General features: G+C 36.1%; 3 protein-coding genes across 9 annotated transcripts in view; all 3 read left to right on the top strand.

The window, feature by feature from the left end:
- Positions 1-2783, top strand: part of LOC109233288 (TMV resistance protein N-like) — a 12852-nt gene extending 10069 nt beyond the window's left edge. For 5 of the 6 annotated variants that reach the window (XM_019399110.1, XM_019399107.1, XM_019399108.1 and 2 more), the window contains 5 exons: positions 431-544; positions 1221-1516; positions 1807-1874; positions 2007-2059; positions 2366-2783. The gene's annotated coding sequence lies outside the window, so the exon portion shown is untranslated. Of the gene's footprint in view, positions 1-430; positions 545-1220; positions 1517-1806; positions 1875-2006; positions 2060-2322 lie in introns of all 6 variants that reach the window. The other variant, XM_019399109.1, reaches the window with a different exon arrangement.
- Positions 7323-15779, top strand: LOC109233287 (TMV resistance protein N-like). 2 transcript variants are annotated; one of them, XM_019399103.1, is made up of 10 exons: positions 7323-7458; positions 8043-9126; positions 9260-9583; positions 10224-11693; positions 11780-12659; positions 12740-12828; positions 13584-14351; positions 14580-14690; positions 14772-14867; positions 15140-15779. In XM_019399103.1, the coding sequence occupies exons 1-5, from the start codon at positions 7421-7423 to the stop codon at positions 12569-12571; spliced, it is 3708 nt and encodes a 1235-aa protein (XP_019254648.1). In that variant the 5' UTR covers positions 7323-7420; the 3' UTR covers positions 12572-12659; positions 12740-12828; positions 13584-14351; positions 14580-14690; positions 14772-14867; positions 15140-15779. The 2 variants fall into 2 exon arrangements, with proteins under 2 accessions (XP_019254648.1, XP_019254649.1); XM_019399104.1 differs by lacking the exons at positions 11780-12659; positions 12740-12828; positions 13584-14351; ... (1 more) ...; positions 14772-14867; positions 15140-15779 and having other exon boundaries at positions 10224-11384; positions 11488-11633.
- LOC109233716 (D-3-phosphoglycerate dehydrogenase 1, chloroplastic-like) lies at positions 14034-15676 on the top strand. The gene is made up of 4 exons (XM_019399582.1): positions 14034-14351; positions 14580-14673; positions 14734-14867; positions 15140-15676. The coding sequence occupies exons 1-4, from the start codon at positions 14034-14036 to the stop codon at positions 15674-15676; spliced, it is 1083 nt and encodes a 360-aa protein (XP_019255127.1).

The following is a 21025-nucleotide window of genomic DNA, read 5'->3' as shown; positions in this document are numbered from 1 at the left end:
AATATATATATATATATATATATATATATATATATATATATATATATATATATATATATATATATATATATATCCGAGGAATTCATTTACTTTCACTTTTATTTTATATTGGTAATGATGATGATATGAGTTGAGCTTAAATTAAAGAAAGAAATCAGGATTCATACCTCCTACGTCAACTTGTTTGGGACTGAGGCGTAGTTGTTGTTATTATTGTAATTTGGAAATGAATTTTAACCTTCAAATCTAAGTTAAAAAAGAAACAACTTCAGGTAGCTAATGAATTCCCTTCTTTTCTGAAATACTAGTGTACTTCCTTTACTTTTCGTATGGAATTGCTGCTGATTTACATGATATGGTTCAACATATATTATCTGTGTTTGATGTTTAATCGTTGCAATTCTCACTAAGTGAAGTCGTGCTGAAACAGTGTGCAAATGTTCAAGGAAATCAACTCAAATCATGCAGGGATTGTGCTTTCTGCCTCTTTCTTGGAGTTATTCTTCCAACTCAAATCCCATGCAGGGATTGTACTTCTAATGTGGTTGGTCAATTTTTGTTAATGCTTTTTGTTATTAAGGTGCTGAGATTCTTGATGTTTGTGTTAAGAGAAGCTATACGAAAAACAATTCACTTTTCTCCAGATTTGACATTCATGGGTGCTGGATCTCAATTGGAAAATGAAATGATATTTTTCTATTTGGTAAATATATTGTATGATTGGATGCTATATTAGTACCTAAAAATGTCACGATGTTTTGGATTAAGGTGAATGAATTTGGACTTATTTTTTTTTCTTTGAACTAGTGATTCAAGTGCACAGTGTTGATAAGCATCCTTGAGAACGAAGTCCTGATTCAGTAATAGTCTTCCCACAAGCTCATTTTATATTGAGCAGACAAACAAGACTACTACTATGCCACTTTAAACAGATTTGTTGGTCCATAGAACAAGATTTAGTTAGAAACAACATTTGTTCTGCTTGCAACTGTCCACTAAGTTTTTGTTTCTCGTCATAAGAAACTGAGTTTGAACTAGTGAAAATGTATGGCATATCAAGACTTCATAAAATCATACAATCTTCAAGAAACATGAGATGTCAATTGGCAGTTCAGGATTTACCATAATGAAAGACTTTATTTATTTTTTTAATTTTTTTTGAAAGCCAGGAAACTTATTTTGATTCTGATTTTTATGGTAGATTTTCTTCTCTTTTCCAGATTGCTCAAGCCTGTTGGCCTCTGGTTCACTAAGGTGGAATCTAGGATCAGTTTGGACGCTTTAATTGTTGGAAAACGAGTGGTGCTTCGAGAAAGAGAACCAATCTTTTTTTTTTGATGAAGAGAAAGAGAACCAATCTGTGTACATCAAAGAAACCTATACCAAGTATATCAAGTAGCCAAATTAAGTTCTGTACGCACTTTGACTTCTTCTGGGGAGATAGAGATAACAATGATATATAAATGGCTCTCGAAGAACCAGTGTCCCATTTTCACCATGTTTACATTTAGGAGAGGTGAATCCTGTCTGTCTAACTAATACTCTTGCAACCTTTTCAGTAATGAACTTGAGCTTACAAGATTGGTAGATATATAATGGTGACTTTCCTTTCGTACTCATACTGGTGAACTGAGATGATTTTAATCTGGAGACACGGAATCATATAATTATGTTCACATAGATAATATCTGACATATTTTAGCTTTCCCAACCTCTCCCTCCGCACCTCCAGTAATTAGCTTTCTTTCCAGCATTTTTGCTACTTCTAAGCACATTTGATGGATTACTTAACTGTCTATTATCCAGTGAGAGGGATGATGTATTACCACAAAGTTCTGCAGTTTAATCCTTCCTCGAGATGGCCCAGAATTATGGTAATTGACTACCTTTGAATCCTTGAATTATTGGTCAAGTGCACATTTTTTTTAATCATCGTATTGACCTGGATTAAGAAGTTGACATCTTTTATATCGAACATGTTTAATGTATATGGTGTGGGTTCTCAGTTGCTGCTGTTGCTAATGTTGGAGGACTTGGTCTTCTCAGAGCCTCTGATTGGGTATGTCTCTACTTTTCCCCTTCTCTGTTTTCTTGATTGGGTATGCATTTCTTTCACTTTCCTTGGGTTCATGTGGGAAAATACTTGGTCCATTCGAATCTTAGATAACTTAAAACCTGCATAACTAATATGATCGTCGTATAATTAATAGTTTAATACATCATTTGGCCTCCTGTATTGAAGCCCGGATAGCTTGAGCGCTGCATAAATCATGCAAAGCTTATTATCAAAAACTAAATGTTGTGTGGCTAATTTTGCTATAGCTTATATTGATTCCCTCTCCCTCCTCCCCCCTCTCTCTTCCAGATTGCTCAAGCCTGGAAGTCTCTAGTTAAAAGAGCTGGATTCCGAGGATCAGTCCAGAGACTTGCCAGTGGTTACGAGATTGTAATGGGATTGCTTCTATTTACTTCAGTTGCTTTTCTAGAATGCTTTAATCCGTCCTAACCTAAATCCAAAACTAGGATGTTGTTTAACTCAACTATTCAGTCAGAGGTCTTCAGATTGTTTGTATTCTTGGTGAATATATAGCTGAGATATCCTTCTCAAAACAAAGGACTAAAATATCAAACATGAACAATTCTTCAATCCTGGCATTGTTTACTCCCATTGTAACTAAGCTGATTTTGTGCTAATTATGTAGGCACTGGTTGCAGCATTTTTCCTTCCTTTCTTCCTTTGGACTTTGGCATTTATATTAAAGTTGCTTGACTTAATATCTCAATACGTGCGTTAAAATTATTTTTATTATTAGCCATTTAATTGCAAGTGAATCGATATGTAAATGTATGATGAAAATATCATGGGCTAGCCAGTTTTTGGATAGGTAGTTAAAAAATAACCAACGTTTGTAAAGTCATTAAAAAATAGCCATTTTTTTGCCGAAACACGAAAAGTTTTAGCATATGCGGGATTATGGAGCTCTTGTGTATAAACTTCCATCCATCTTATTATATTGGAACTCCAACACACGGAATGTTTTAGCGTAATATGTTAAATTATGGAGTTCTTGTATATAAACTTCCTGTATATTATTATGTTGGAACTCCGGAATATTATGTTGGAAGCTTATATGTAGCATAATAAAAATTTTGGATTTTAAGGGTTTCTTTGTTCAGATTTTATTTTTACATGAAAAAGTGGTTAAATTTTGATTATTTTTGAAATTGTGGCTATTTTTCAATTACCAGTTATAAATTTGGTTATTTTTTATTTTTTTCCAAATGTATGTAATATGAGTGAGAGACAATGATTTTAAGAAAAAATAAAATTGAATTAGTCATTTCTCTTTTCTTTTCTAACTTGCTTGTGCTGCGATCATCAAAATCCTAACATGACTCCAACCAATCAAACTTTCTATTCATAAGCTTTTGTCGCACAGCTACTTATTGAGGCGATGAGTGAAATTGTAAGTTGCAGTCCACAATTTTGTGCTTTCAGTCTCTACTTTGAAATTTTATTTGGTCATGATCTTTTAAAATACTTTTTAGAATTTTTTGCTTATTAAATATTTTGACTTAAATTATACAGTTTTCACTATCTTTTTAAATAAATTATACATATGCAACGTAGGTTCGATTATATACGGGGCATTTGCATCGATGCCCGTTTTTTGTGCCACATTTTAACTTGTGCCCCGCTTTGCAAAAAAAATTACAAGCGTACCCGCTTTTTCACATAACTTCAGCCCACGGGGCTGAAGTTTTTCTTTTGTACTGGAAAACTTCAGCTGAAGTTTTTGTCTTTGTAACCGGAAAACTTAAGCTCTAATTATAAAATAAAAACTTAAGCAGTTTTCCAGCTTAAGTTTTCCAGTTATAAAATAAAAACTTAAGCTCTAGAGCTTAAGTTTTCCAGTTATAAAATAAAAACTTAAGCTCTAGAGCTTAAGTTTTCCAGTTATAAAATAAAAACTTAAGCAGTTTTCCAGCTTAAGTTTTCCAGTTATAAAATAAAACTTAAGCTGTTTTCCAGCTTAAGTTTTCCAGTTATAAAATAAACTTAGCAGTTTCAGCTTAAGTTTCCAGTTATAAAATAAACTTAGCTCTAGAGCTTAAGTTTCCAGTTATAAAATAAAACTTAGCTCTAGAGCTGAAGTTTTCCAGTTATAAAATAAAAACTTAAGCTCTAGAGCTGAAGTTTTTGTCTTTGTAACCGAAAAACTTCAGCTCTACAGCTGAAGTTTGCCAGTTATAAAATAAAAACTTCAGCTCTAGAGCTGAAGTTTCTATGTTGTAACTAGGAAACTTCAGTTCTAGAGCTGAAGTTTTTGTCTTTGTTTCTTGTACTGTTTCTTGTACATTCATCGAAGGAATTACATGGAAATATCTAGCAATTTTTGGCGGATAGTCTTGAAATATCATGTTTAAGTAGCTACATATTATTTCCCGTTAAAATTTGTTAGAATGGTCAATGAAAATCTGACGATTACATATCGAGCAAAGGTAAATCCAGAAAATCTATCTTCTTCAGTTACCGCAAAGCATGAAACTAGCAAGTTCCAATCTCATATTCTATTTGTAAAGGCTTATCTCAAACACTAACTACAGTGAAGAGCAAGAACTGTGATATTGAAGAAGAAGAAGAAGAAGAAGAAGAAGAAGAAGAAGAAGAAGAGGAGAAGGGGAGGAGAAAGGGAAGCTGAAGTTTTTTAAAAAGTGGGTACGGATGCAAACAGAAAGACAAAGCGGCTACAGGTTAAAAGGGGGCGCCCAAATAGGATGCCCCGTGCAATTTTTACATTATATACGCCTGATTAAGTCGTTGGAAATGAAAAAACGTTGTGAAATACATAGGCAACTTCCTGAATTTGCCTGAATCTTTGTCGACACCTTATATATAATTAAGGCCTGACCTATTGATGGGTATATTTGCTGCTTTTACCTTTCTAGAGCCTTTTTATCCGCTTTACTTTTGTATTCTTTCTGAGCCGAGGTCTACTAGATACAGTCACTAATTTTTTAAGATAGCAGTAAAGACCACGTATACACTATTTTTCCCAGAGCCCACATGTAAAAATTTCACTGGGCTTCTTCTTGTTGTTGTACCTATTGATGTGTGTAGTTCACACTTAATGATGTGGCAAAATAAACTAGTACACGTAGACGGCAGATATTAAGTCCAAATAATCCCAAAAAAAAAAGACAAAAACTTTTAAGCATTAAATAAGTAGGCGTTTGGACATAAAAATTGTAATTTTCAAAAAAATTATTAATTGGAATTCAGTTGAAAAATGATATATAGAATTTGAAGTTATGTTTGGACATGCATTTTATTTACAAAAATATTGCTGTTTTGTGAGTAGAAATTTTTTTTTTGAAAAAGTCGTCAAAACTATTCTGAATAATTAATCCAAACAGGTGCCCACTCAACCACTTATACTAAAAATAGTATGTTGAGGTATAATATATGCATAATTAATGTATTATATTATGTGTATAATTATGTTTTTATCTATATATATTTAACTAGAAAAAGTAAATAATAAATATCACTCGCTATTTGTGTTAAATCCCTCAATTTTTTTTTTTTTTGAAAAAACATTGAAAAAAGGAATTTTTCTTTTTTTATGGAGGGCCTAAAAACGGGATAAATTCAAAAAATAGCCAGATTTACCACTGGTCGTTGAAAAATAGCCAAGTTTCAAAAGTCATCGAAATTTAGTCACTTTAAATCTGAGCGAAAATACTGTTCAAAATCCGAAAAAATACGCCCGCGAATTTTACGGGAGTTCCAGCATAAGTATGCTTGAACTCCCGTAAATTTTACGGGAGTTCCAGGATAACTATGCTGGAACTCCCGCAAATTTTACGGGAGTTCAAGCATAATTATTGCGGGAGTTTCAGCAAGTATAATTGTCCAGTATGAGCACTGGTGCTTCAGTCTCCCGCAAATTTTACAGGAGTTAGCAAAGTATACCGGTCCAGCATAATATGCTGGAGTTCGTACACAAATGCACCGGAACTCCTGTATATTATACTGAATCGGTCCCTGTTACAGTAAAATAGTGGCTATTTTTTATTGACTTGATAAATGCCGGCTAGTGTGAAAACTGGGTGTACTATGATATTTTAACCCAACTGTACTTTCAAGTTTCAACTCCCGTACCCGTTCTGTCTTCTTCCCCCAAAATTTCGTTGGTCTGTGCTGCTGACTGAATATGAATTAAGATGGGCGAGCTTCTCATTTTTTGCACTTTTACAGGAAATTGAAGGTTAGTCTAATTAAATCGCTTGTTCGATTTCTCTGAAAAAATGCTTTTAGCTGTTAGGTTTTCCTCTGAATCGACAAGCAAATAGAGTTGAAGATGCTGTTTTTTAAGCTAGGTTTTCTTAGTTAATTCGTTTTGCCATGTTAGCCTTTGTGCTGTATCGAAGATGTTGCAGATAGTGATGTTCCAGAGACATTGAACTTAAGAACATAAAGATATTGTAATTAAATGCTCTGATAATTACTGAAAGAAAGGTCAATTCAATTATTGAAACAACAAATATAAAAAAACTGAGAATGACAATTGCTTAACTCACAAATACAGTAATTTATGTGGCTGGTCAATGTTGGCGGTTGTTGATAATACCGAACCTACTTTGTCTATAGGAAGTTCTAAAAGAATATATGCCTGGTTTAACTGAAGTTAGTACTTTTGACGCGCAACATAAATTTATATGTACAAATTTATTAATATTGCAATAAATAGCGATATGAACTCATAACTTTAAAAAGACAATATGTTCAATCCTAAAAACCTTAAAGGTACAACTCATAAAACTTAAATGCTAGATCCGCCTTTGAATATATGTGTATACGCACACAGTTAAGACTTGGATAAAAAAACAAGAAGGAAGATGACAAGAAGTTTTCCTAAAGTTGCAGAAGACTTGGCAATTATCTTGAAAAGCAGCAACATAACGGCCAGTTATCGTCAAAAATGTCTTGTGTTTCTTCCAGTATGTCTTCATCTTCCAAAGTCTGGAAGTATGATGTCTTTTTGAGTTTTAGAGGTGAAGATACGCGTAAAAACATCGTGAGTCATCTCTATAGTGCTCTAGAACAGAGAGGAATCCATGCTTTCAAAGACGATGAGCGTTTGGAAACGGGAAAATCAATTTCTGTTGAACTTTTGAAAGCCATAGAAGAGTCCAGATTTGCTGTTGTGATATTTTCCAAGAGATATGCATCCTCAAAATGGTGCTTAGAGGAGCTTGCCCACATCATAAAGTGCCGAAATGAATTGGACCAAATTGTGCTTCCAATCTTTTATGATGTGAGCCCATCTGTTGTACGCCATCAAAATCCGCCATTCGCTAAATCATTTTCCAAGCACGAGGAAACATACAAAGATGATAAGGAGAAGGTTCAAAGATGGAGGGATGCATTTGCAGAGGCTGGAAAATTATCAGGTCATGATCTAAAAAATTATAAGTAAACTTTCTTTTTTCTTCTTCTGTTTCGCTTTCTCGTTTTGCAAGAGGAAATAGGACCAAACTATAAGTTACACTTCCAAACAACTATCATCTGTGTTTTTTGCCTATAAAGAAAAAAAAATCCACGAAGCAGAGACATGTAACGGTTTACTTGTATTTATAATTTAAAAAAAAAGTTTAATTGATATAATAAGCTCATCTTGATATGGTATATAGGCATCATTGGAAGATGTCTTGATTTTCTTATGATTCTCCATGCATCTGTCTTATGATATCGTGATTTTGTTTTGCAATATTTTGAAAACTTTCTGTTGAAACAGGTATGCCGTAAAAATTATGGAATAAGGAATATATATGGAAGATATCTTTCTGATTTATCCAGATAAGGCTTATAATTATTTCTAGATTAGATTTTTGGAGATAAAACATTATAATTGACAATGAGTAGTTGATTACCTTGTAGCATTAATGTGGGCATTTGTGTTAGAGAACAGTCTATTAAAACATTATATTAACTTCTGCTTAATTTACATAGTGGCTCTTTTTGTTGTAATGTGTAGGGATGAGGTTGAGTGCATCAATAAGGTAGTTGATTACATATTACCAAAGTCGCTTCAAGTTATCCCACTGTCTTCCGGAAGCTTAGTGGGTATGGAACCTCAAATTGGGAAAATAATCTCATTATTAGATACGGAATCAAATGATGTTCGTTCCATTGGATTATGGGGGATGAGCGGTATCGGCAAGACAGAAATTGCAAGTGTTATATATGAGAGATATCGTCATCAATTTGAAGCTGATTGTTTTCTTGGTGATGTTGGAGAAATGTACCTGAAAAAGGGACTTACATGGTTACAACAAGCTCTCATCCATAAGCTATTGGGGAAAAATATACCTATAACTAGTGAACGTGAAGGTGCCATAATTATAAAGAATGGGCTTCGCTGGAAGAAAGTTTTGGTCATTCTTGATGATGTAAACCATCTAAGTCAACTAGAGCTTATAGTTGGAGGGACAGAGTGGTTTGGTAGGGGTAGTAGAATTTTGATTACCACGAGGGACAAGCACGTCATAATCGCTCATGTCAAGGAGGATAAAGTGTATGAAGTCCAACTGTTATCCGAGAATGATGCACTTGAACTGTTCTATATGCATGCTTTCAACAGAAATTCTCCAGAGAGAGATTTTGAGGAACTTTCAAGGGAAGTGGTGAAATATGCTGATGGGCTCCCTTTAGCTCTTAAAGTTTTGGGTCCTTCTTTTTGTGGACGAAACAAAGAGCAATGGAGAGATATAATTGATAGACTGAAGAAAATCCCTAATGATGACATTTTAGGAAAACTTAAGATTGGTCTTGATGGATTGAACAAGGATGAGATGAGGATATTTCTAGATATCGCATGCTTGTACAATTATAAATCAATGGATCATGTGGCACTAATACTTAAGAGTTGTGGTATTCATCAGTCGATAGGAATAAGCCGCCTCAGCGAAAAATCTCTCTTATCCTTCAGTAGATATGACCACACATTTAGGATGCATAGTTTGATAAGACAAATGGGTGAAAATATGTTGAGGGAAGAGTATGCAAACAGCAGAATATGGCTTCATGAGGAGGTTAATGACCTTTTTGCTGGAAAGTTGGTAAGGAATATTTTAACTAAATTGATAATTTTGTAAGCTCATAGTATTGTGACTTTAATTTGTTCGGCTGAGTTTTTTCTGCTTCGTTTTTATCAATTCCTTAACAAATAGATATATATCTCTTCCTTTACAGAAAACAAAAAAGGTGGAAAGCCTATGGATTCCAAAAGGTTTTGATTTTGAAGATGATCGTGTCAATCATAGCAAGGTATTCAAGAGGATGAAAAGCTTACAGGTGTTGATACTTGGTGAAACTGTTTGGTCAGATTTTCTTTTTCTTGTCATGGCTGAAACTATTTGCTCGCGTAGCATTATCACTTGTCTTCCTTCTAGCCTGCGGTGGATTGAATGGCCAAATTATCCTTCAAGATTATTGCCAGAGAGGTTTGAACCATCACACCTCGTTGGCCTTTGTTTAAAGGGAAGTCGGCTTGTCGAACTTTGGCCAATATCAAAGGTTTACTTGTACACTCTCTCTCTCTCCAATACAACAAAATTCCAAGTTTTTTCTTTGGCTAGGTTTAATGCTATGACAATAAGTATTTCAAAAACAAAGCTGAAAACTTGTTTCCACATTAGCTACACTCTACTTTAATTTTTTTCTTTCATCCAGTCTACTTACTTTAATGAGCATTCTGAAAACTTACTTTAATGAGCATTCTGAAAACGAAACTTTTCCATTTTAATTAGTACTCCCTCTGTTCCAGTTTATGGGAACGTATTTTCTTTTTAGTTCGTTCCAAAAAAAATCAATCTCTTTCTGAATTTAAAAACAATTTAACTTAAACTTCCAGTATTACCCTTAATGAGAAGTTTTTATAGCCACACAAATACTGGGATATTTAACTCCCCAAAGTTGTAAAAGTCTTCATTTCTTTTTTAAACTTCGTGCACAGTCAAATAGGTTCACATAAACTGAAACGGAGGGAGTATGCGTTTTCCGTCAATTTTGTAACAACCTTCTCTTCTCTTCTTTCTCTTCTCTTTTTCTTTTTTCCTCCACAAAATACACGGCAATATTTCTATTACTACTACTTAAGCTAATGGTATTTCACAGAAACATTATGTTTTATATTCCACTCTTTGTATGAAAACAGAGATTGAGCTACTTGAAGCATTTGGATCTAAGCAAGAGCCTTGAGTTAAGAAAAACCCCTAATTTTGGTGACATGCCAAACCTGGAGAGACTAATATTAGAGGGGTGTAAGAATTTGGAAGAGGTCCATCCCTCTCTTGGACATTGCAGAATGCTTGCTTCTTTGAATTTGAGGGGTTGTAGCAAACTTAAGAAGCTTCCAAAATTTGTTTCCATGGAATCTCTTGAGAATCTCAACCTCCGTGAATGCACAAGTTTAAGAAAATTTCCAAAAATCTATGGAAATATGCGGCGCTTATCAGAACTCTATGTTGAATCCCCCTGGATAAGAAGCTTACCCCTCATGTCTCTTAGCGGCCTGAGCAGGTTACATTTGTACTATTGTGAAGATCTTGAAAGTATTCCAGACACTATTATTCAAAATCTTAGATATCTGGACATTTCGGGCTGCAATAAACTTGCAGCGCTGCCAAACAGCCTCTCTGAATCACAGCAATTGGAGCAACTTAGCATATACCACTGTTCTAGATTGGTAGAGCTCCCCATATCTCTTAGAGTTCAAAGAAAGCTTGTCCGGTTAGCCTTAGACAGATGTGAGAACTTAAAGAAGCTCCCGAATTCCATTCAGATGAAATCCCTTGGTTATCTCGGTATATATAATTGTCCAAGATTAGATACATTTCCAGAAATCAATGGAGATATGCGTTGCTTGAAACATTTGACTGTGAATTCTACAGAAATAAGAGAACTACCTTCATCCATTGGGAGTCTGAGCGGCCTCAATACTGTCAATCTGGAAGGTTGCGAAGATCTTGTAAGTCTACCAAACAGCCTCCGTAATTTGACGAATCTTCAAAAGCTTATTCTCTGCGGCTGCAAAAAGCTAGAGAACCTTCCGGAAAACATTAGTGATCTGCAACAGTTAAGGTTACTTGATGCAAGAGGAACTGCTATCTCCCAACCGCCTCCCTCCATCAGCAAGCTTGGCAAACTGAGGAGTTTAAGATTCTCACGTGTTGTACAACTTCAACATTCCTCAAGTTTTGTTTTGCGCCAGCTTTCAGCTTTATCCTCCTTGACTTATCTTTATCTTAGTAATCTCAATATATTGGGTGGACTTTCTGAGGATCTTGGATCTTTGCACTTTCTGGAATATTTAAATGTAAGTGGAAGCAATATTTCTTGTTTACCTAACAGCATCAATGAACTCTTATGCCTTGAACGTCTGAACGTACAATTCTGTAAGGGTCTTACTGAACTGCCAGGAGAGCTACCCCCGAATTTACGGGTGCTATGTGCAGACTATCATTTAGCCTTGAAGAGCATCAGAGATCTAGTTTTGAAGTGTGTTAACTTGGAAGAGATCTCAATATCATGGTGTGGTCATGAAATAACCGAATGCAGAACTGTCACAAGTAACCAAGTTAATGTGTTCAAGTTCCTACATCATTTTCTTAGGAGATCTATCCAGGTTTTTATCTCTCCCTCACATGTATGAATGTTGAATATTCTTGTCAAATTATTCATATATATTAAAACTGAGCTTTTTTGTTTCAGAATGACTTCTTCCGCCAAAGGTGGATAAGATTTAGCATTTCATTTCCCCAAGGCAAAATTCCCGAGTTTTTCACTTATCAGTTTATAAATCAAAACACAATCTCAGTTAATCTGAACCCATCTTGGTATACTGATAAATTCATGGGTTTTTCGATATGCTACCAAGTTCATGGAGAGGAAAAAGATTCAAAAGTTACTCCTACATTGGTCTGCAGATTATTCGGCCTAGAAACATTACTTGGATCGGAAGATCCCCTTTGCTTATATGATTCGCCAAATGATAATACTGCTCCCGGCATGCTTTTTATCTACATACCATTTCAAATATTTGGGGACCATTTTAAGCCTTTAGGCACCAAAGCGAAGAACCCAAATGATTATTGCCTATTTGAGGTATCTGTAATGTCAGGGAAGGAAGGGTGCTGGGGAATTCGCCTGGAGTATGAGAATAAAGTTAGGAGATGGAGAAGGAAGGAATGTGTGACACAAAGTCCCAAACTCCATCCAGTTCTGCAAAAAGATAATGCAATGACAACTGAAATTGGTTGTTCTATGGTATTTAAACAACAAGAGTACACATCATGCACTTCTAGTTCGCAGGTGTTTGTTGAAAATAACATCGCAACAGAGAGGGGACTACATTTGTACTATGAGAATAAAGATCTAGAGGTGGATCAAGCAGCAACGGTATTACAAAAGGAACATGAATCTCAGAATGTTGAGCTGATTGGAGTGTGTGATAAGCCATTAAGGAAGATGGACGACGCTCCGAAAAAGAGAAAGAAAAATTGAAAGATGGCAGGGGAAAATGAGAACCAACTAGCTTGCATGACTTTGATTGGATCGTGAGAAACCTCTTACTTTGATAGCATAAATCAAGGTTAGGCTTTATCATATCTTGAGAATTCTCGTGTAAAATATGTCTACTTTTATTGTTAATTTCATGTTTCTTTGATGTAGGAAGCATCTATCCAATCAGATTTTCAGCACAAAGAAGATGTAATGGAACAATTTCTCAACATCTAAGCTAAGCGTTAAGAGCTTTGCAAGTAAGCACTTGTTTCCTTGAGACAAAATGGAATGGAATCCTCTTGCTCACTACAAGTTAATCACTCCATTAATTTTTATTTTATTTTACGATTTTGTCGAGAAATGCGCCTGATATTAGTCCTACCATTCGTCATTTTTACCTTGATGCTTTAGGCCTCTGCTTCTATGTTTACTCAGCGTAAGGTACCTGTGATATCATTCTCAGGCAATTCTACTTGTTTTAATATTCCCTCTTGAATTTATACTAGTGAGGAAACTCGAAATTATTTAACTGAAAGGAAATAAATTAAGATCCCAGATTCAAACCCAAGCTACAATCCTTGGTATTAGCTTGTCTCCTCTTGTCTTAGTTACCAAGTTTGCCCGACACCTCTCATGTGCTTGTAGGATGTATTAGTCAAGATGCATACAAGCTAACACCTTCATAAAAAAGATACATAAAGGATAGTTGAGCTAATTGGTTATTTGATCTGCTGTCTGCACTAAAGCCACTTTTGTCTCCATTCTTTCTTCCCTTTTTAATTATTTTAATCATAACCCTGAATATTTTTTAATCATAACCCTGATTACGGACCCCTCAATCCAATCTGTGTTTAAGAAGCCTCCCTTTTCTTTTCCTGGACATTTATTTGTTTGGAATAGTTGTCTGAAAGTTTTGTTTTCCATGGCTGCTAATAAGTTCCCATGTTATACTTGTTGCTTTTGCATTTGGAGATGTACCTCTGAATTTTTTTTACCATGATTTGGTATCCAGGGAAATGGCTGAGGAACAAAGACCTCGCTCAAAAGAGACTCTTCACGTACTCAATTGGAATGCTCTTACCCTTACTTATCTCTTTACTCAGAGAAGTCCCTCTCGGAGCTATTCCCGGCGTTGTGTCTTCTTTCTCCTTACTCTAGGAATGAAGCCGTAAGCCGAACAGAATACGGACTTGATTGCTTATTTCATTCCATCTACAAGAGCAATACCTCACAGGCTAAAGCAGGAACAAGGGGCGTAAGCAGTCTTTAGAAGTCTAAACTAGAAAGACTTACGAACCACTTAGGAAGGATAAGAGCCGTAGCTACAAAGCAAAAGAAGTTGTCGGAGGCGATGCGACGTTACTCACCTCAGCCTCTCTGGTGGCATTAGTTACCAGATTCATTCAGTGACAGCGTTAGGATAAATGTTGGTGTCTCCCTGGTAGGCAAAACACTTGTTGTGATGGGTTTTGGGATGGTTGGATCAGAAGTTGCAAGGCGAGCTAAGGGGCTTGGCATGCATGTTATTGCTCATGACCCATATGCCCCTGCTGACCGTGCACGTGCTATTGGGGTGGAACTTGTGAGCTTTGATGAAGCCCTCGCATCTGCTGATTTCATCTCACTTCACATGCCCCTCACCCCTGCTACAAAGAAGATCCTGAATGATGAAACTTTTGCAAATATGAAAAAGGGTGTACGGATTGTGAATGTTGCTCGTGGGGGTGTGATTGATGAAGAAGCTTTGGTGAGGGCACTTGATGCAGGCATTGTGGCACAGGTCCTGGTTCCTTCATCTTTGAGACACCGGAAACATATGAATTAGTTTGTTGTTGAACTGTTGCTGTCTCTGTATTTCCCTCAACCTTCATGTCTGTTGGAATATCAAGTGTTCAAGAGCCGTCTTAGTTATCTTCCACCTTTGCTCTCCATTGCTGGATTTAGACTCTAGAATAGACTTTCTCCTTGAATGTCTTACGTAATTATACTAACATATAAATCGTCACAGGCAGCACTTGATGTTTTCACTGTGGAGCCGCCATCAAAAGATAGCAAGTTGATTCAACATGAGAATGTGACTGCAACTCCACATCTTGGTGCTAGTACTATGGAAGCTTAGGTCTGTGCATTGACACATTCATATGGTCAAACTTTTCTTCTAGTTCACACATTTACTAATACTCTTAGAATGATTGTCCAGGAAGGTGTGGCAATTGAGGTAGCGGAAGCAGTTGTTGGCGCTTTGAAAGGGGAGCTCTCTGCTACAGCTGTCAATGCACCTATTGTTCCTGCTGAGGTAAGTGCATTCAATATTTACCAGTTATCACCCTCTATTATTCATAAACCAGAGGGGAAAAAAAGAAGGCTCGATATAGTACCTTTACTGAATTAGCCTGCCCATGTAGAACCTCTTTCATTTTTCTAGTTAACCTGCAATCTGCTTTATTGTAGAGGAGTCCTTACCAACATGTAGAAACACTATTTTCTTTTGAGGCGTAGTTTCTAGCGATTCATGGAATTTTGATAAAATAAATGTCTGAATTATAATGTTTCCTACCTCTCATGCAGGTTCTATCAGAGCTGAAGCCTTATGTCGTGCTTGCCGAAAAACTTGGTAGACTTGCTGTCCAGCTAGTTGCTGGTGGAAGTGGTGTGAAATCAGTGAAAGTAACATATGGTTCAGCTAGAGCACCCGATGTTCTCGACACAAGACTGCTTCATGCCATGATAACTGAAGGCTTGATTGAGCCTATTTCCAGTGTTTTCATTAACCTGGTTAATGCAGATTTCACTGCTAAACAAAGGGGACTACAGATAGCTGAAGAACGAATTCTTCTAGATGGTTCACCAGAAAGTCCAGTTGAGTTCATTCAGGTTCAGATTGCCAATGTGAAATCCAAGTTTGCCAGTGCTATATCTGATTCAGGAGAGATTAGAGTGGAGGGTAGAGTTAAAGATGGAGTCCCTCATTTGACAATGGTTGGATCTTTTGAAGTGGATGTGAGCTTGGTGCTAATAAACAATTCGACTGTGCGATTAGAGGTATCTACTACATTGAGTTATCAACTTGACATTTTGTATTGGCCAAAGTCACACTTGATCTAAGATATGTTCAATTGAACACTTCTGGTACTTAAAATTTTGTTCCTATTAAACACTTTCTGGATAATCGACAAAGAAATAAAGAGTGTAATACACTTGCCAATGATGTGGCAGAGTAACCAATTACCAATGAATTACACAAAGGAACTGAGCACCAGCCTGATCATTTTTCTTTTTACCGAATCTTTAACTCTTGGTGCTAAGAGTCCAAAGTGAAAGCAGGAGATGGAAATTTTCAGCTTAACAGAAATATAAAATCTCACAAGTCATCACCACTTAATAAAAAGAGAGATCCATTTAAAGCTTAATCAAGGAAAAAAACATTTAAATAGCAGTGAGATTTCCTTAATTGATAAGAGAAATTAATCATAAATCAATTTCATAATACAGGGTCTAAGCATTAAAAACAAAATGCGCACTTAGTACAACCGACAAAAGGAAATGATTAACATTAGTGCGAAGTGATTATTCCAGACAACACCGCAAAAAATATCTGGACTTTACAGTTTGAACTTATCCATCTCAGTCCTCTGCCTCGCCTATTTCTAGGCAAGTGGGGTCACCCATAGCGAAAAAATAGGTGAGAGTTCTGAATAGCTTGGCTTGTCAAAATAAATTGTTTTTAAATGGGTTGACAAAACTGATATTTAATGGAGAACAATACTCAAACACTTTTGCAACCACATACTATATATGAGGATGTGTGCATGAGGTTTATAACAAGTAGAGATGGCAATGGGGCAGGGTGGTTGCAGTGTGGTGGTTGCAGTGTGGGTTGAACCTTAACCCGTCCTATCCCGCATAGCAAAATTTCCTGTTATCAAAATGCCCCGCCCCGCATAGCAAAATTTCCTGTTTTCAAAACGCCCCGCGCCGCATAAACATGTCTCCGCATAGCAAATTTTTTTTTTTTTTTTTCAGTTTTAATGAGTAAGTCGGTGGTACCAGTGTTGTGAATAGCGCTCGCTACGTCACTAATAGTGGGTAGCGGCGCGAAGCGAGGCTCGCGATGCATTTTTAAAAAGTACCGATGAGGCGATGTAGCGACGACGAGGTGACAAGGTGAGATAGCGACAGAGGCGTCGCTTTAAAAAAGAAAAAGAAGAGACTTAAATGAAAGTTAGGGTTTTCTTCGACTTACAGGTACTTCCTTCTTCTTCTTCTTCTTTTCTTTCTTTCTTTCTTTTTTCTTTTTCTTTTTTCGGCAGTAAGCCTTTGTTTTTCGGCGTCTTTTCCGACAGTTAAGCCTCTCTTCTTTCTTCTTTCTTTTCTTTTTCTGGTAGTAAGTCTTCTTTGTTCTTCCTCTTTCCGACAACAACTGGTTTCTGGTATAAGTATTCCTTCTTTCTTTTCTTTCACTTTTGTTTTCACTTATGCTCTTTTTTCTTCTTCTGTTTCTCTCTTTTGATTTTTTTTCCAGTTTAGTAAGCAATTAATTGCATATTAACTTCTCTTTATTATTACAATTACAATTAACTGTTATTTTGTCTCTTTAATTACAATTAATTTCTCTCTGTAAATAGTATATTAAAATATTTGATTTCTATCTATTGAGTTTTTGAATTGATATATTTATTAATATATTATTGCTATGGGAGTTTCATATATATATATATATATATATGCAAATTTAATATTTTATTCTTTTGTATTAATTATCCCTTAAAAAGCGAACGCTTCGCTTTTTGCCTCAGTGAAAGCGAGATGGTGGTACCCATCCCTATTTATAAGGATGCCATAGACTTTGGTGGCTACTGATTTTTATGTTCTCAAATAGACAAACTAATAAGAAGTGAAGTCTCCAAATCTTCACCAATCTCTTATGCTCAATATGTTCAGCCTCTACTTCAAAAAGTTTACAGCAATCAACCAACCAAAAACAAATTAGGCTTCTCGCTGGATCCAACGTTGCACCCTCGTAAAAAGCATATTCTGTTTACTTGCTAATTCACATGGACACAACAGCTATAATAATGGTTCTCTATGGTAGGATTGTTCGTCTATTTTAGCAGGTCCCTAAGATGCTCGGACTAGGGTGCAGGTATCCGATATGAGTACAAATCTAGAGGTCGGATCCTTCAAATTTAAATTTTAAAGATTTGGGGGTACAAGTATTGGTGCGAGGATTCAACTATATTTAAGGGTAGAGCTATAAAATGTGCGTAAATTATGAAACTTTATGTGAAAAACTTACAAGTAACTTGTAGAATGAAGTAACTCAGCCTTTCATTCTCAAGTAGTAGGTAGCCATCTAGAAATCTAGAGTAACTTTTGTCTTGAGAAATCAAAAATCCAAATCTTATCTCTATAAATAGGGGAACACTCCTTGGCTTAAGATATCCTTATATATATCTCAAGTACCAACACTCTTCCTTAAGAAAAACAACATAAGTTTGGTAACCGCAGTACTGATACTTGTGTGTTTGGAGATCTGATTTATTATTTCTTGGCTTTACTTCATTCTATCCCGAGAAAGTATTTGTAAGGGACAAATAATTCTCTTTGGAAAGTGATCCTAACAAGTATATCCAGATTTTTCACCACAAACACACTGATTTAAAAATGACTTCTTATGAAACCAGTTTAGAAGTTCAAAGGCTTTTTCTACATCCAGTTAGCAAACAGAGACATAACCCAATCCTAGAATCGAGCACTCATAGCAATTAAAACTGCAAGGTACTCTGCAAATCCTTTACAAACGAGGGGAAGATGAAACCAGAGACAACCCATCCATCTCCTAATGTGAATGAACTGAGAGCTAGTATCACATTCATAAGTACTTATCAACCACAACGAGCACATACTAAGAACACATGAATAATTTCTTAGGAGGAAGAAAAATAAGGACCGAGCTCAAGAGCTAGTTCGCGGAAGCAAAGATAGAGCTTTCAACTAGGCCAAATTTGATGCTCATAAATTAATCAAAAGGGGTAAGGAGTAAATGACAGAATGCACACACATTGCTATCCCATCAACAGGAACAAAAAGAGGATCATCAACAGATAAAGTACTGAGTAACTCCACGGACACATATAAAGAGCATGTGTTTCTGAAGACAACAAGGTGAGCCACTCCCAATTTTCCGGAAGACAAAGGAGCAATCAACACGAAATTTACACGACACAGCTGAACCAAAACTGGAAATGCATCATCAGGGAAAGGAAGTTCCCATAACATCCCTTGAAGACTTGTTGATTTAAACCATCTTTGCTTGGAAAAATCATATCCATACAAGATCAGGTTATTGGCAAACCAATACAATGTTGAGTTGCTTACAACCGGCCGTACATTGATGACCACATAGATTAGTTTGTCAAGATCACCATCATCAAGCCCATTAGGCAAAGAATTGCCGCTTGGGGATCTTGATACTCGGAAATTAAAGTGGGGATGAACTTGAAATTTAAAACCATCCTCATGGATATTGTAAACTAGCAAGTGGCCCGTCAGAATTGAGTAACATAGAACTTCACTTTCCTCTTTCATAAAAGCAGTAGTAGTACTAGTAAAAGTAACAAAATCCTGGACATTCAATGCCATCAGCTTCCAACTTTGGGTGTCAAAGCTGTCAATGTCGTAAGCTTCACCGCAGTACCTCCCTTCGTACTCGTCACCTTCGTAGAGAAACTTTTTTCTCCCCAGAACATAGATCGTCTTATTGTAATGTACTCAAGAATTGGAACTAAATTGGAAAGTTTATTGATCAAACGAATTTGTACAATCAGTTACAAGCTTGGAAATCAATACATCAATTCCTAAATCAAACTACCTAATTTAATGGATAAGAAAATTAAGAAGAAGATAAGAGCAGAAGAAGGAGAAGAGAAGAGACGAGAAGGGAGCGAAGAGATACACAGAGAGAGAAAAAGATGTGAGATGCAGAAGCTAGGAAAATGGATTAAAATTCTGAATTCCCTGTTCACCGCTTGCTTGTCTCTATATATTGGTAAGTTCCCACATTGGTGAAATAAGAGTTGAAAGTTATTGACATTGAAACTAAATTGGAAAGTTTATTGATCAAACGAATTTGTACAATCAGTTACAAGCTTGGAAATCAATACATCAATTCCTAAATCAAACTACCTAATTCAATGGATAAGAAAATTAAGAAGAAGATGAGAGCAGAAGAAGGAGAAGAGAAGAGACGAGAAGGGAGCGAAGAGATACACAGAGAGAGAAAAAGAAGTGAGATGCAGAAGCTAGGAAAATGGATTAAAATTCTGAATTCCCTGTTCACCGCTTGCTTGTCTCTATATATTGGTAAGTTCCCACATCGGTGAAATAAGAGTTGAAAGTTATTGACATTGAAACTAAATTGGAAAGTTTATTGATCAAACGAATTTGTACAATCAGTTACAAGCTTGGAAATCAATACATCAATTCCTAAATCAAACTACCTAATTCAATGGATAAGAAAATTAAGAAGAAGATGAGAGCAGAAGAAGGAGAAGAGAAGAGACGAGAAGGGAGCGAAGAGATACACAGAGAGAGAAAAAGAAGTGAGATGCAGAAGCTACGAAAATGGATTAAAATTCTGAATGCCCTGTTCACCGCTTGCTTGTCTCTATATATTGGTAAGTTCCCACATTGGTGAAATAAGAGTTGAAAGTTATTGACATTGAGAACAAGCCCAACACGTGACCTCTTTTGATAACTAATTCCCGATCATAAAAATCCTTCCCACTTGAAATTGACCTTATCCTCAAGGTCATTGTTGAACCATGCTGGCAAAGGTTCTTTGTGATCATAAACTCAAGAGATTTTGTTAAGACTTTGCTCTCATTTAGAGTGCCCTGCAGATCATTGTTGCATGGTCTGAAATCGTAGTGAACTACTGGAGTCAAGCCATGACAAGGATAATCAATTGCAGCAGCCAAATTAATACCAAGCATATATTTCCTTCCATAATAACTTCTTCTCTCAAGGTCAAGAACAAGAATAACATTGACATAACCTCGTAAACTACTTGTACCACAACCTTTAATACTAATAGTTCCACTTGTGATAATCAGGCATGCTAAGAAGCCGGTGGTTGAACTTCCAACAGCTACCATAATTGTTATTGTCAATGGACACAATGCAGTTTCGGCATTTACAAGTCCTCCCTTGAATTATTCACCCGAAGGGAACATCTCTTCATAACCTTCGACAATTGCTAGTTGGTTTGCACTTTCAAATTTTTTATGCAGTCCAAGTGTTTTCAAGGAACCAGGGATGTAGTGAACATCATCAGTACTTAGTAAATTTTCGTAAGCAGTTATTCTTCCATCTAGAGTCGCTTTACCAAGAGATCCGTAGTAATTCAAAGCTGTCAAGTCCCTTACATTGAGTCCTTTAGTAACTTGTAGCAGC

Source organism: Nicotiana attenuata, chromosome 10, assembly GCF_001879085.1.
Source record: "Nicotiana attenuata strain UT chromosome 10, NIATTr2, whole genome shotgun sequence".
Lineage (NCBI taxonomy): Eukaryota > Viridiplantae > Streptophyta > Magnoliopsida > Solanales > Solanaceae > Nicotiana > Nicotiana attenuata.
This window is presented reverse-complemented; position numbering and strand designations above follow the sequence as displayed.

Coding starts and splice junctions, on each gene's coding strand:
- LOC109233287 (XM_019399103.1), top strand. CDS start 7,421: ATGGAGGGATGCATTTGCAGAGGCTGGAAAATTATCAG. Junction 7,459..8,042: donor AGAGGCTGGAAAATTATCAG/GTCATGATCTAA, acceptor TGTAATGTGTAG/GGATGAGGTTGAGTGCATCA. Junction 9,127..9,259: donor ACCTTTTTGCTGGAAAGTTG/GTAAGGAATATT, acceptor CTTCCTTTACAG/AAAACAAAAAAGGTGGAAAG.
- LOC109233716 (XM_019399582.1), top strand. CDS start 14,034: ATGGGTTTTGGGATGGTTGGATCAGAAGTTGCAAGGCGAGCTAAGGGG. Junction 14,674..14,733: donor AACTCCACATCTTGGTGCTA/GTACTATGGAAG, acceptor CTTTTCTTCTAG/TTCACACATTTACTAATACT. Junction 14,868..15,139: donor CACCTATTGTTCCTGCTGAG/GTAAGTGCATTC, acceptor CCTCTCATGCAG/GTTCTATCAGAGCTGAAGCC.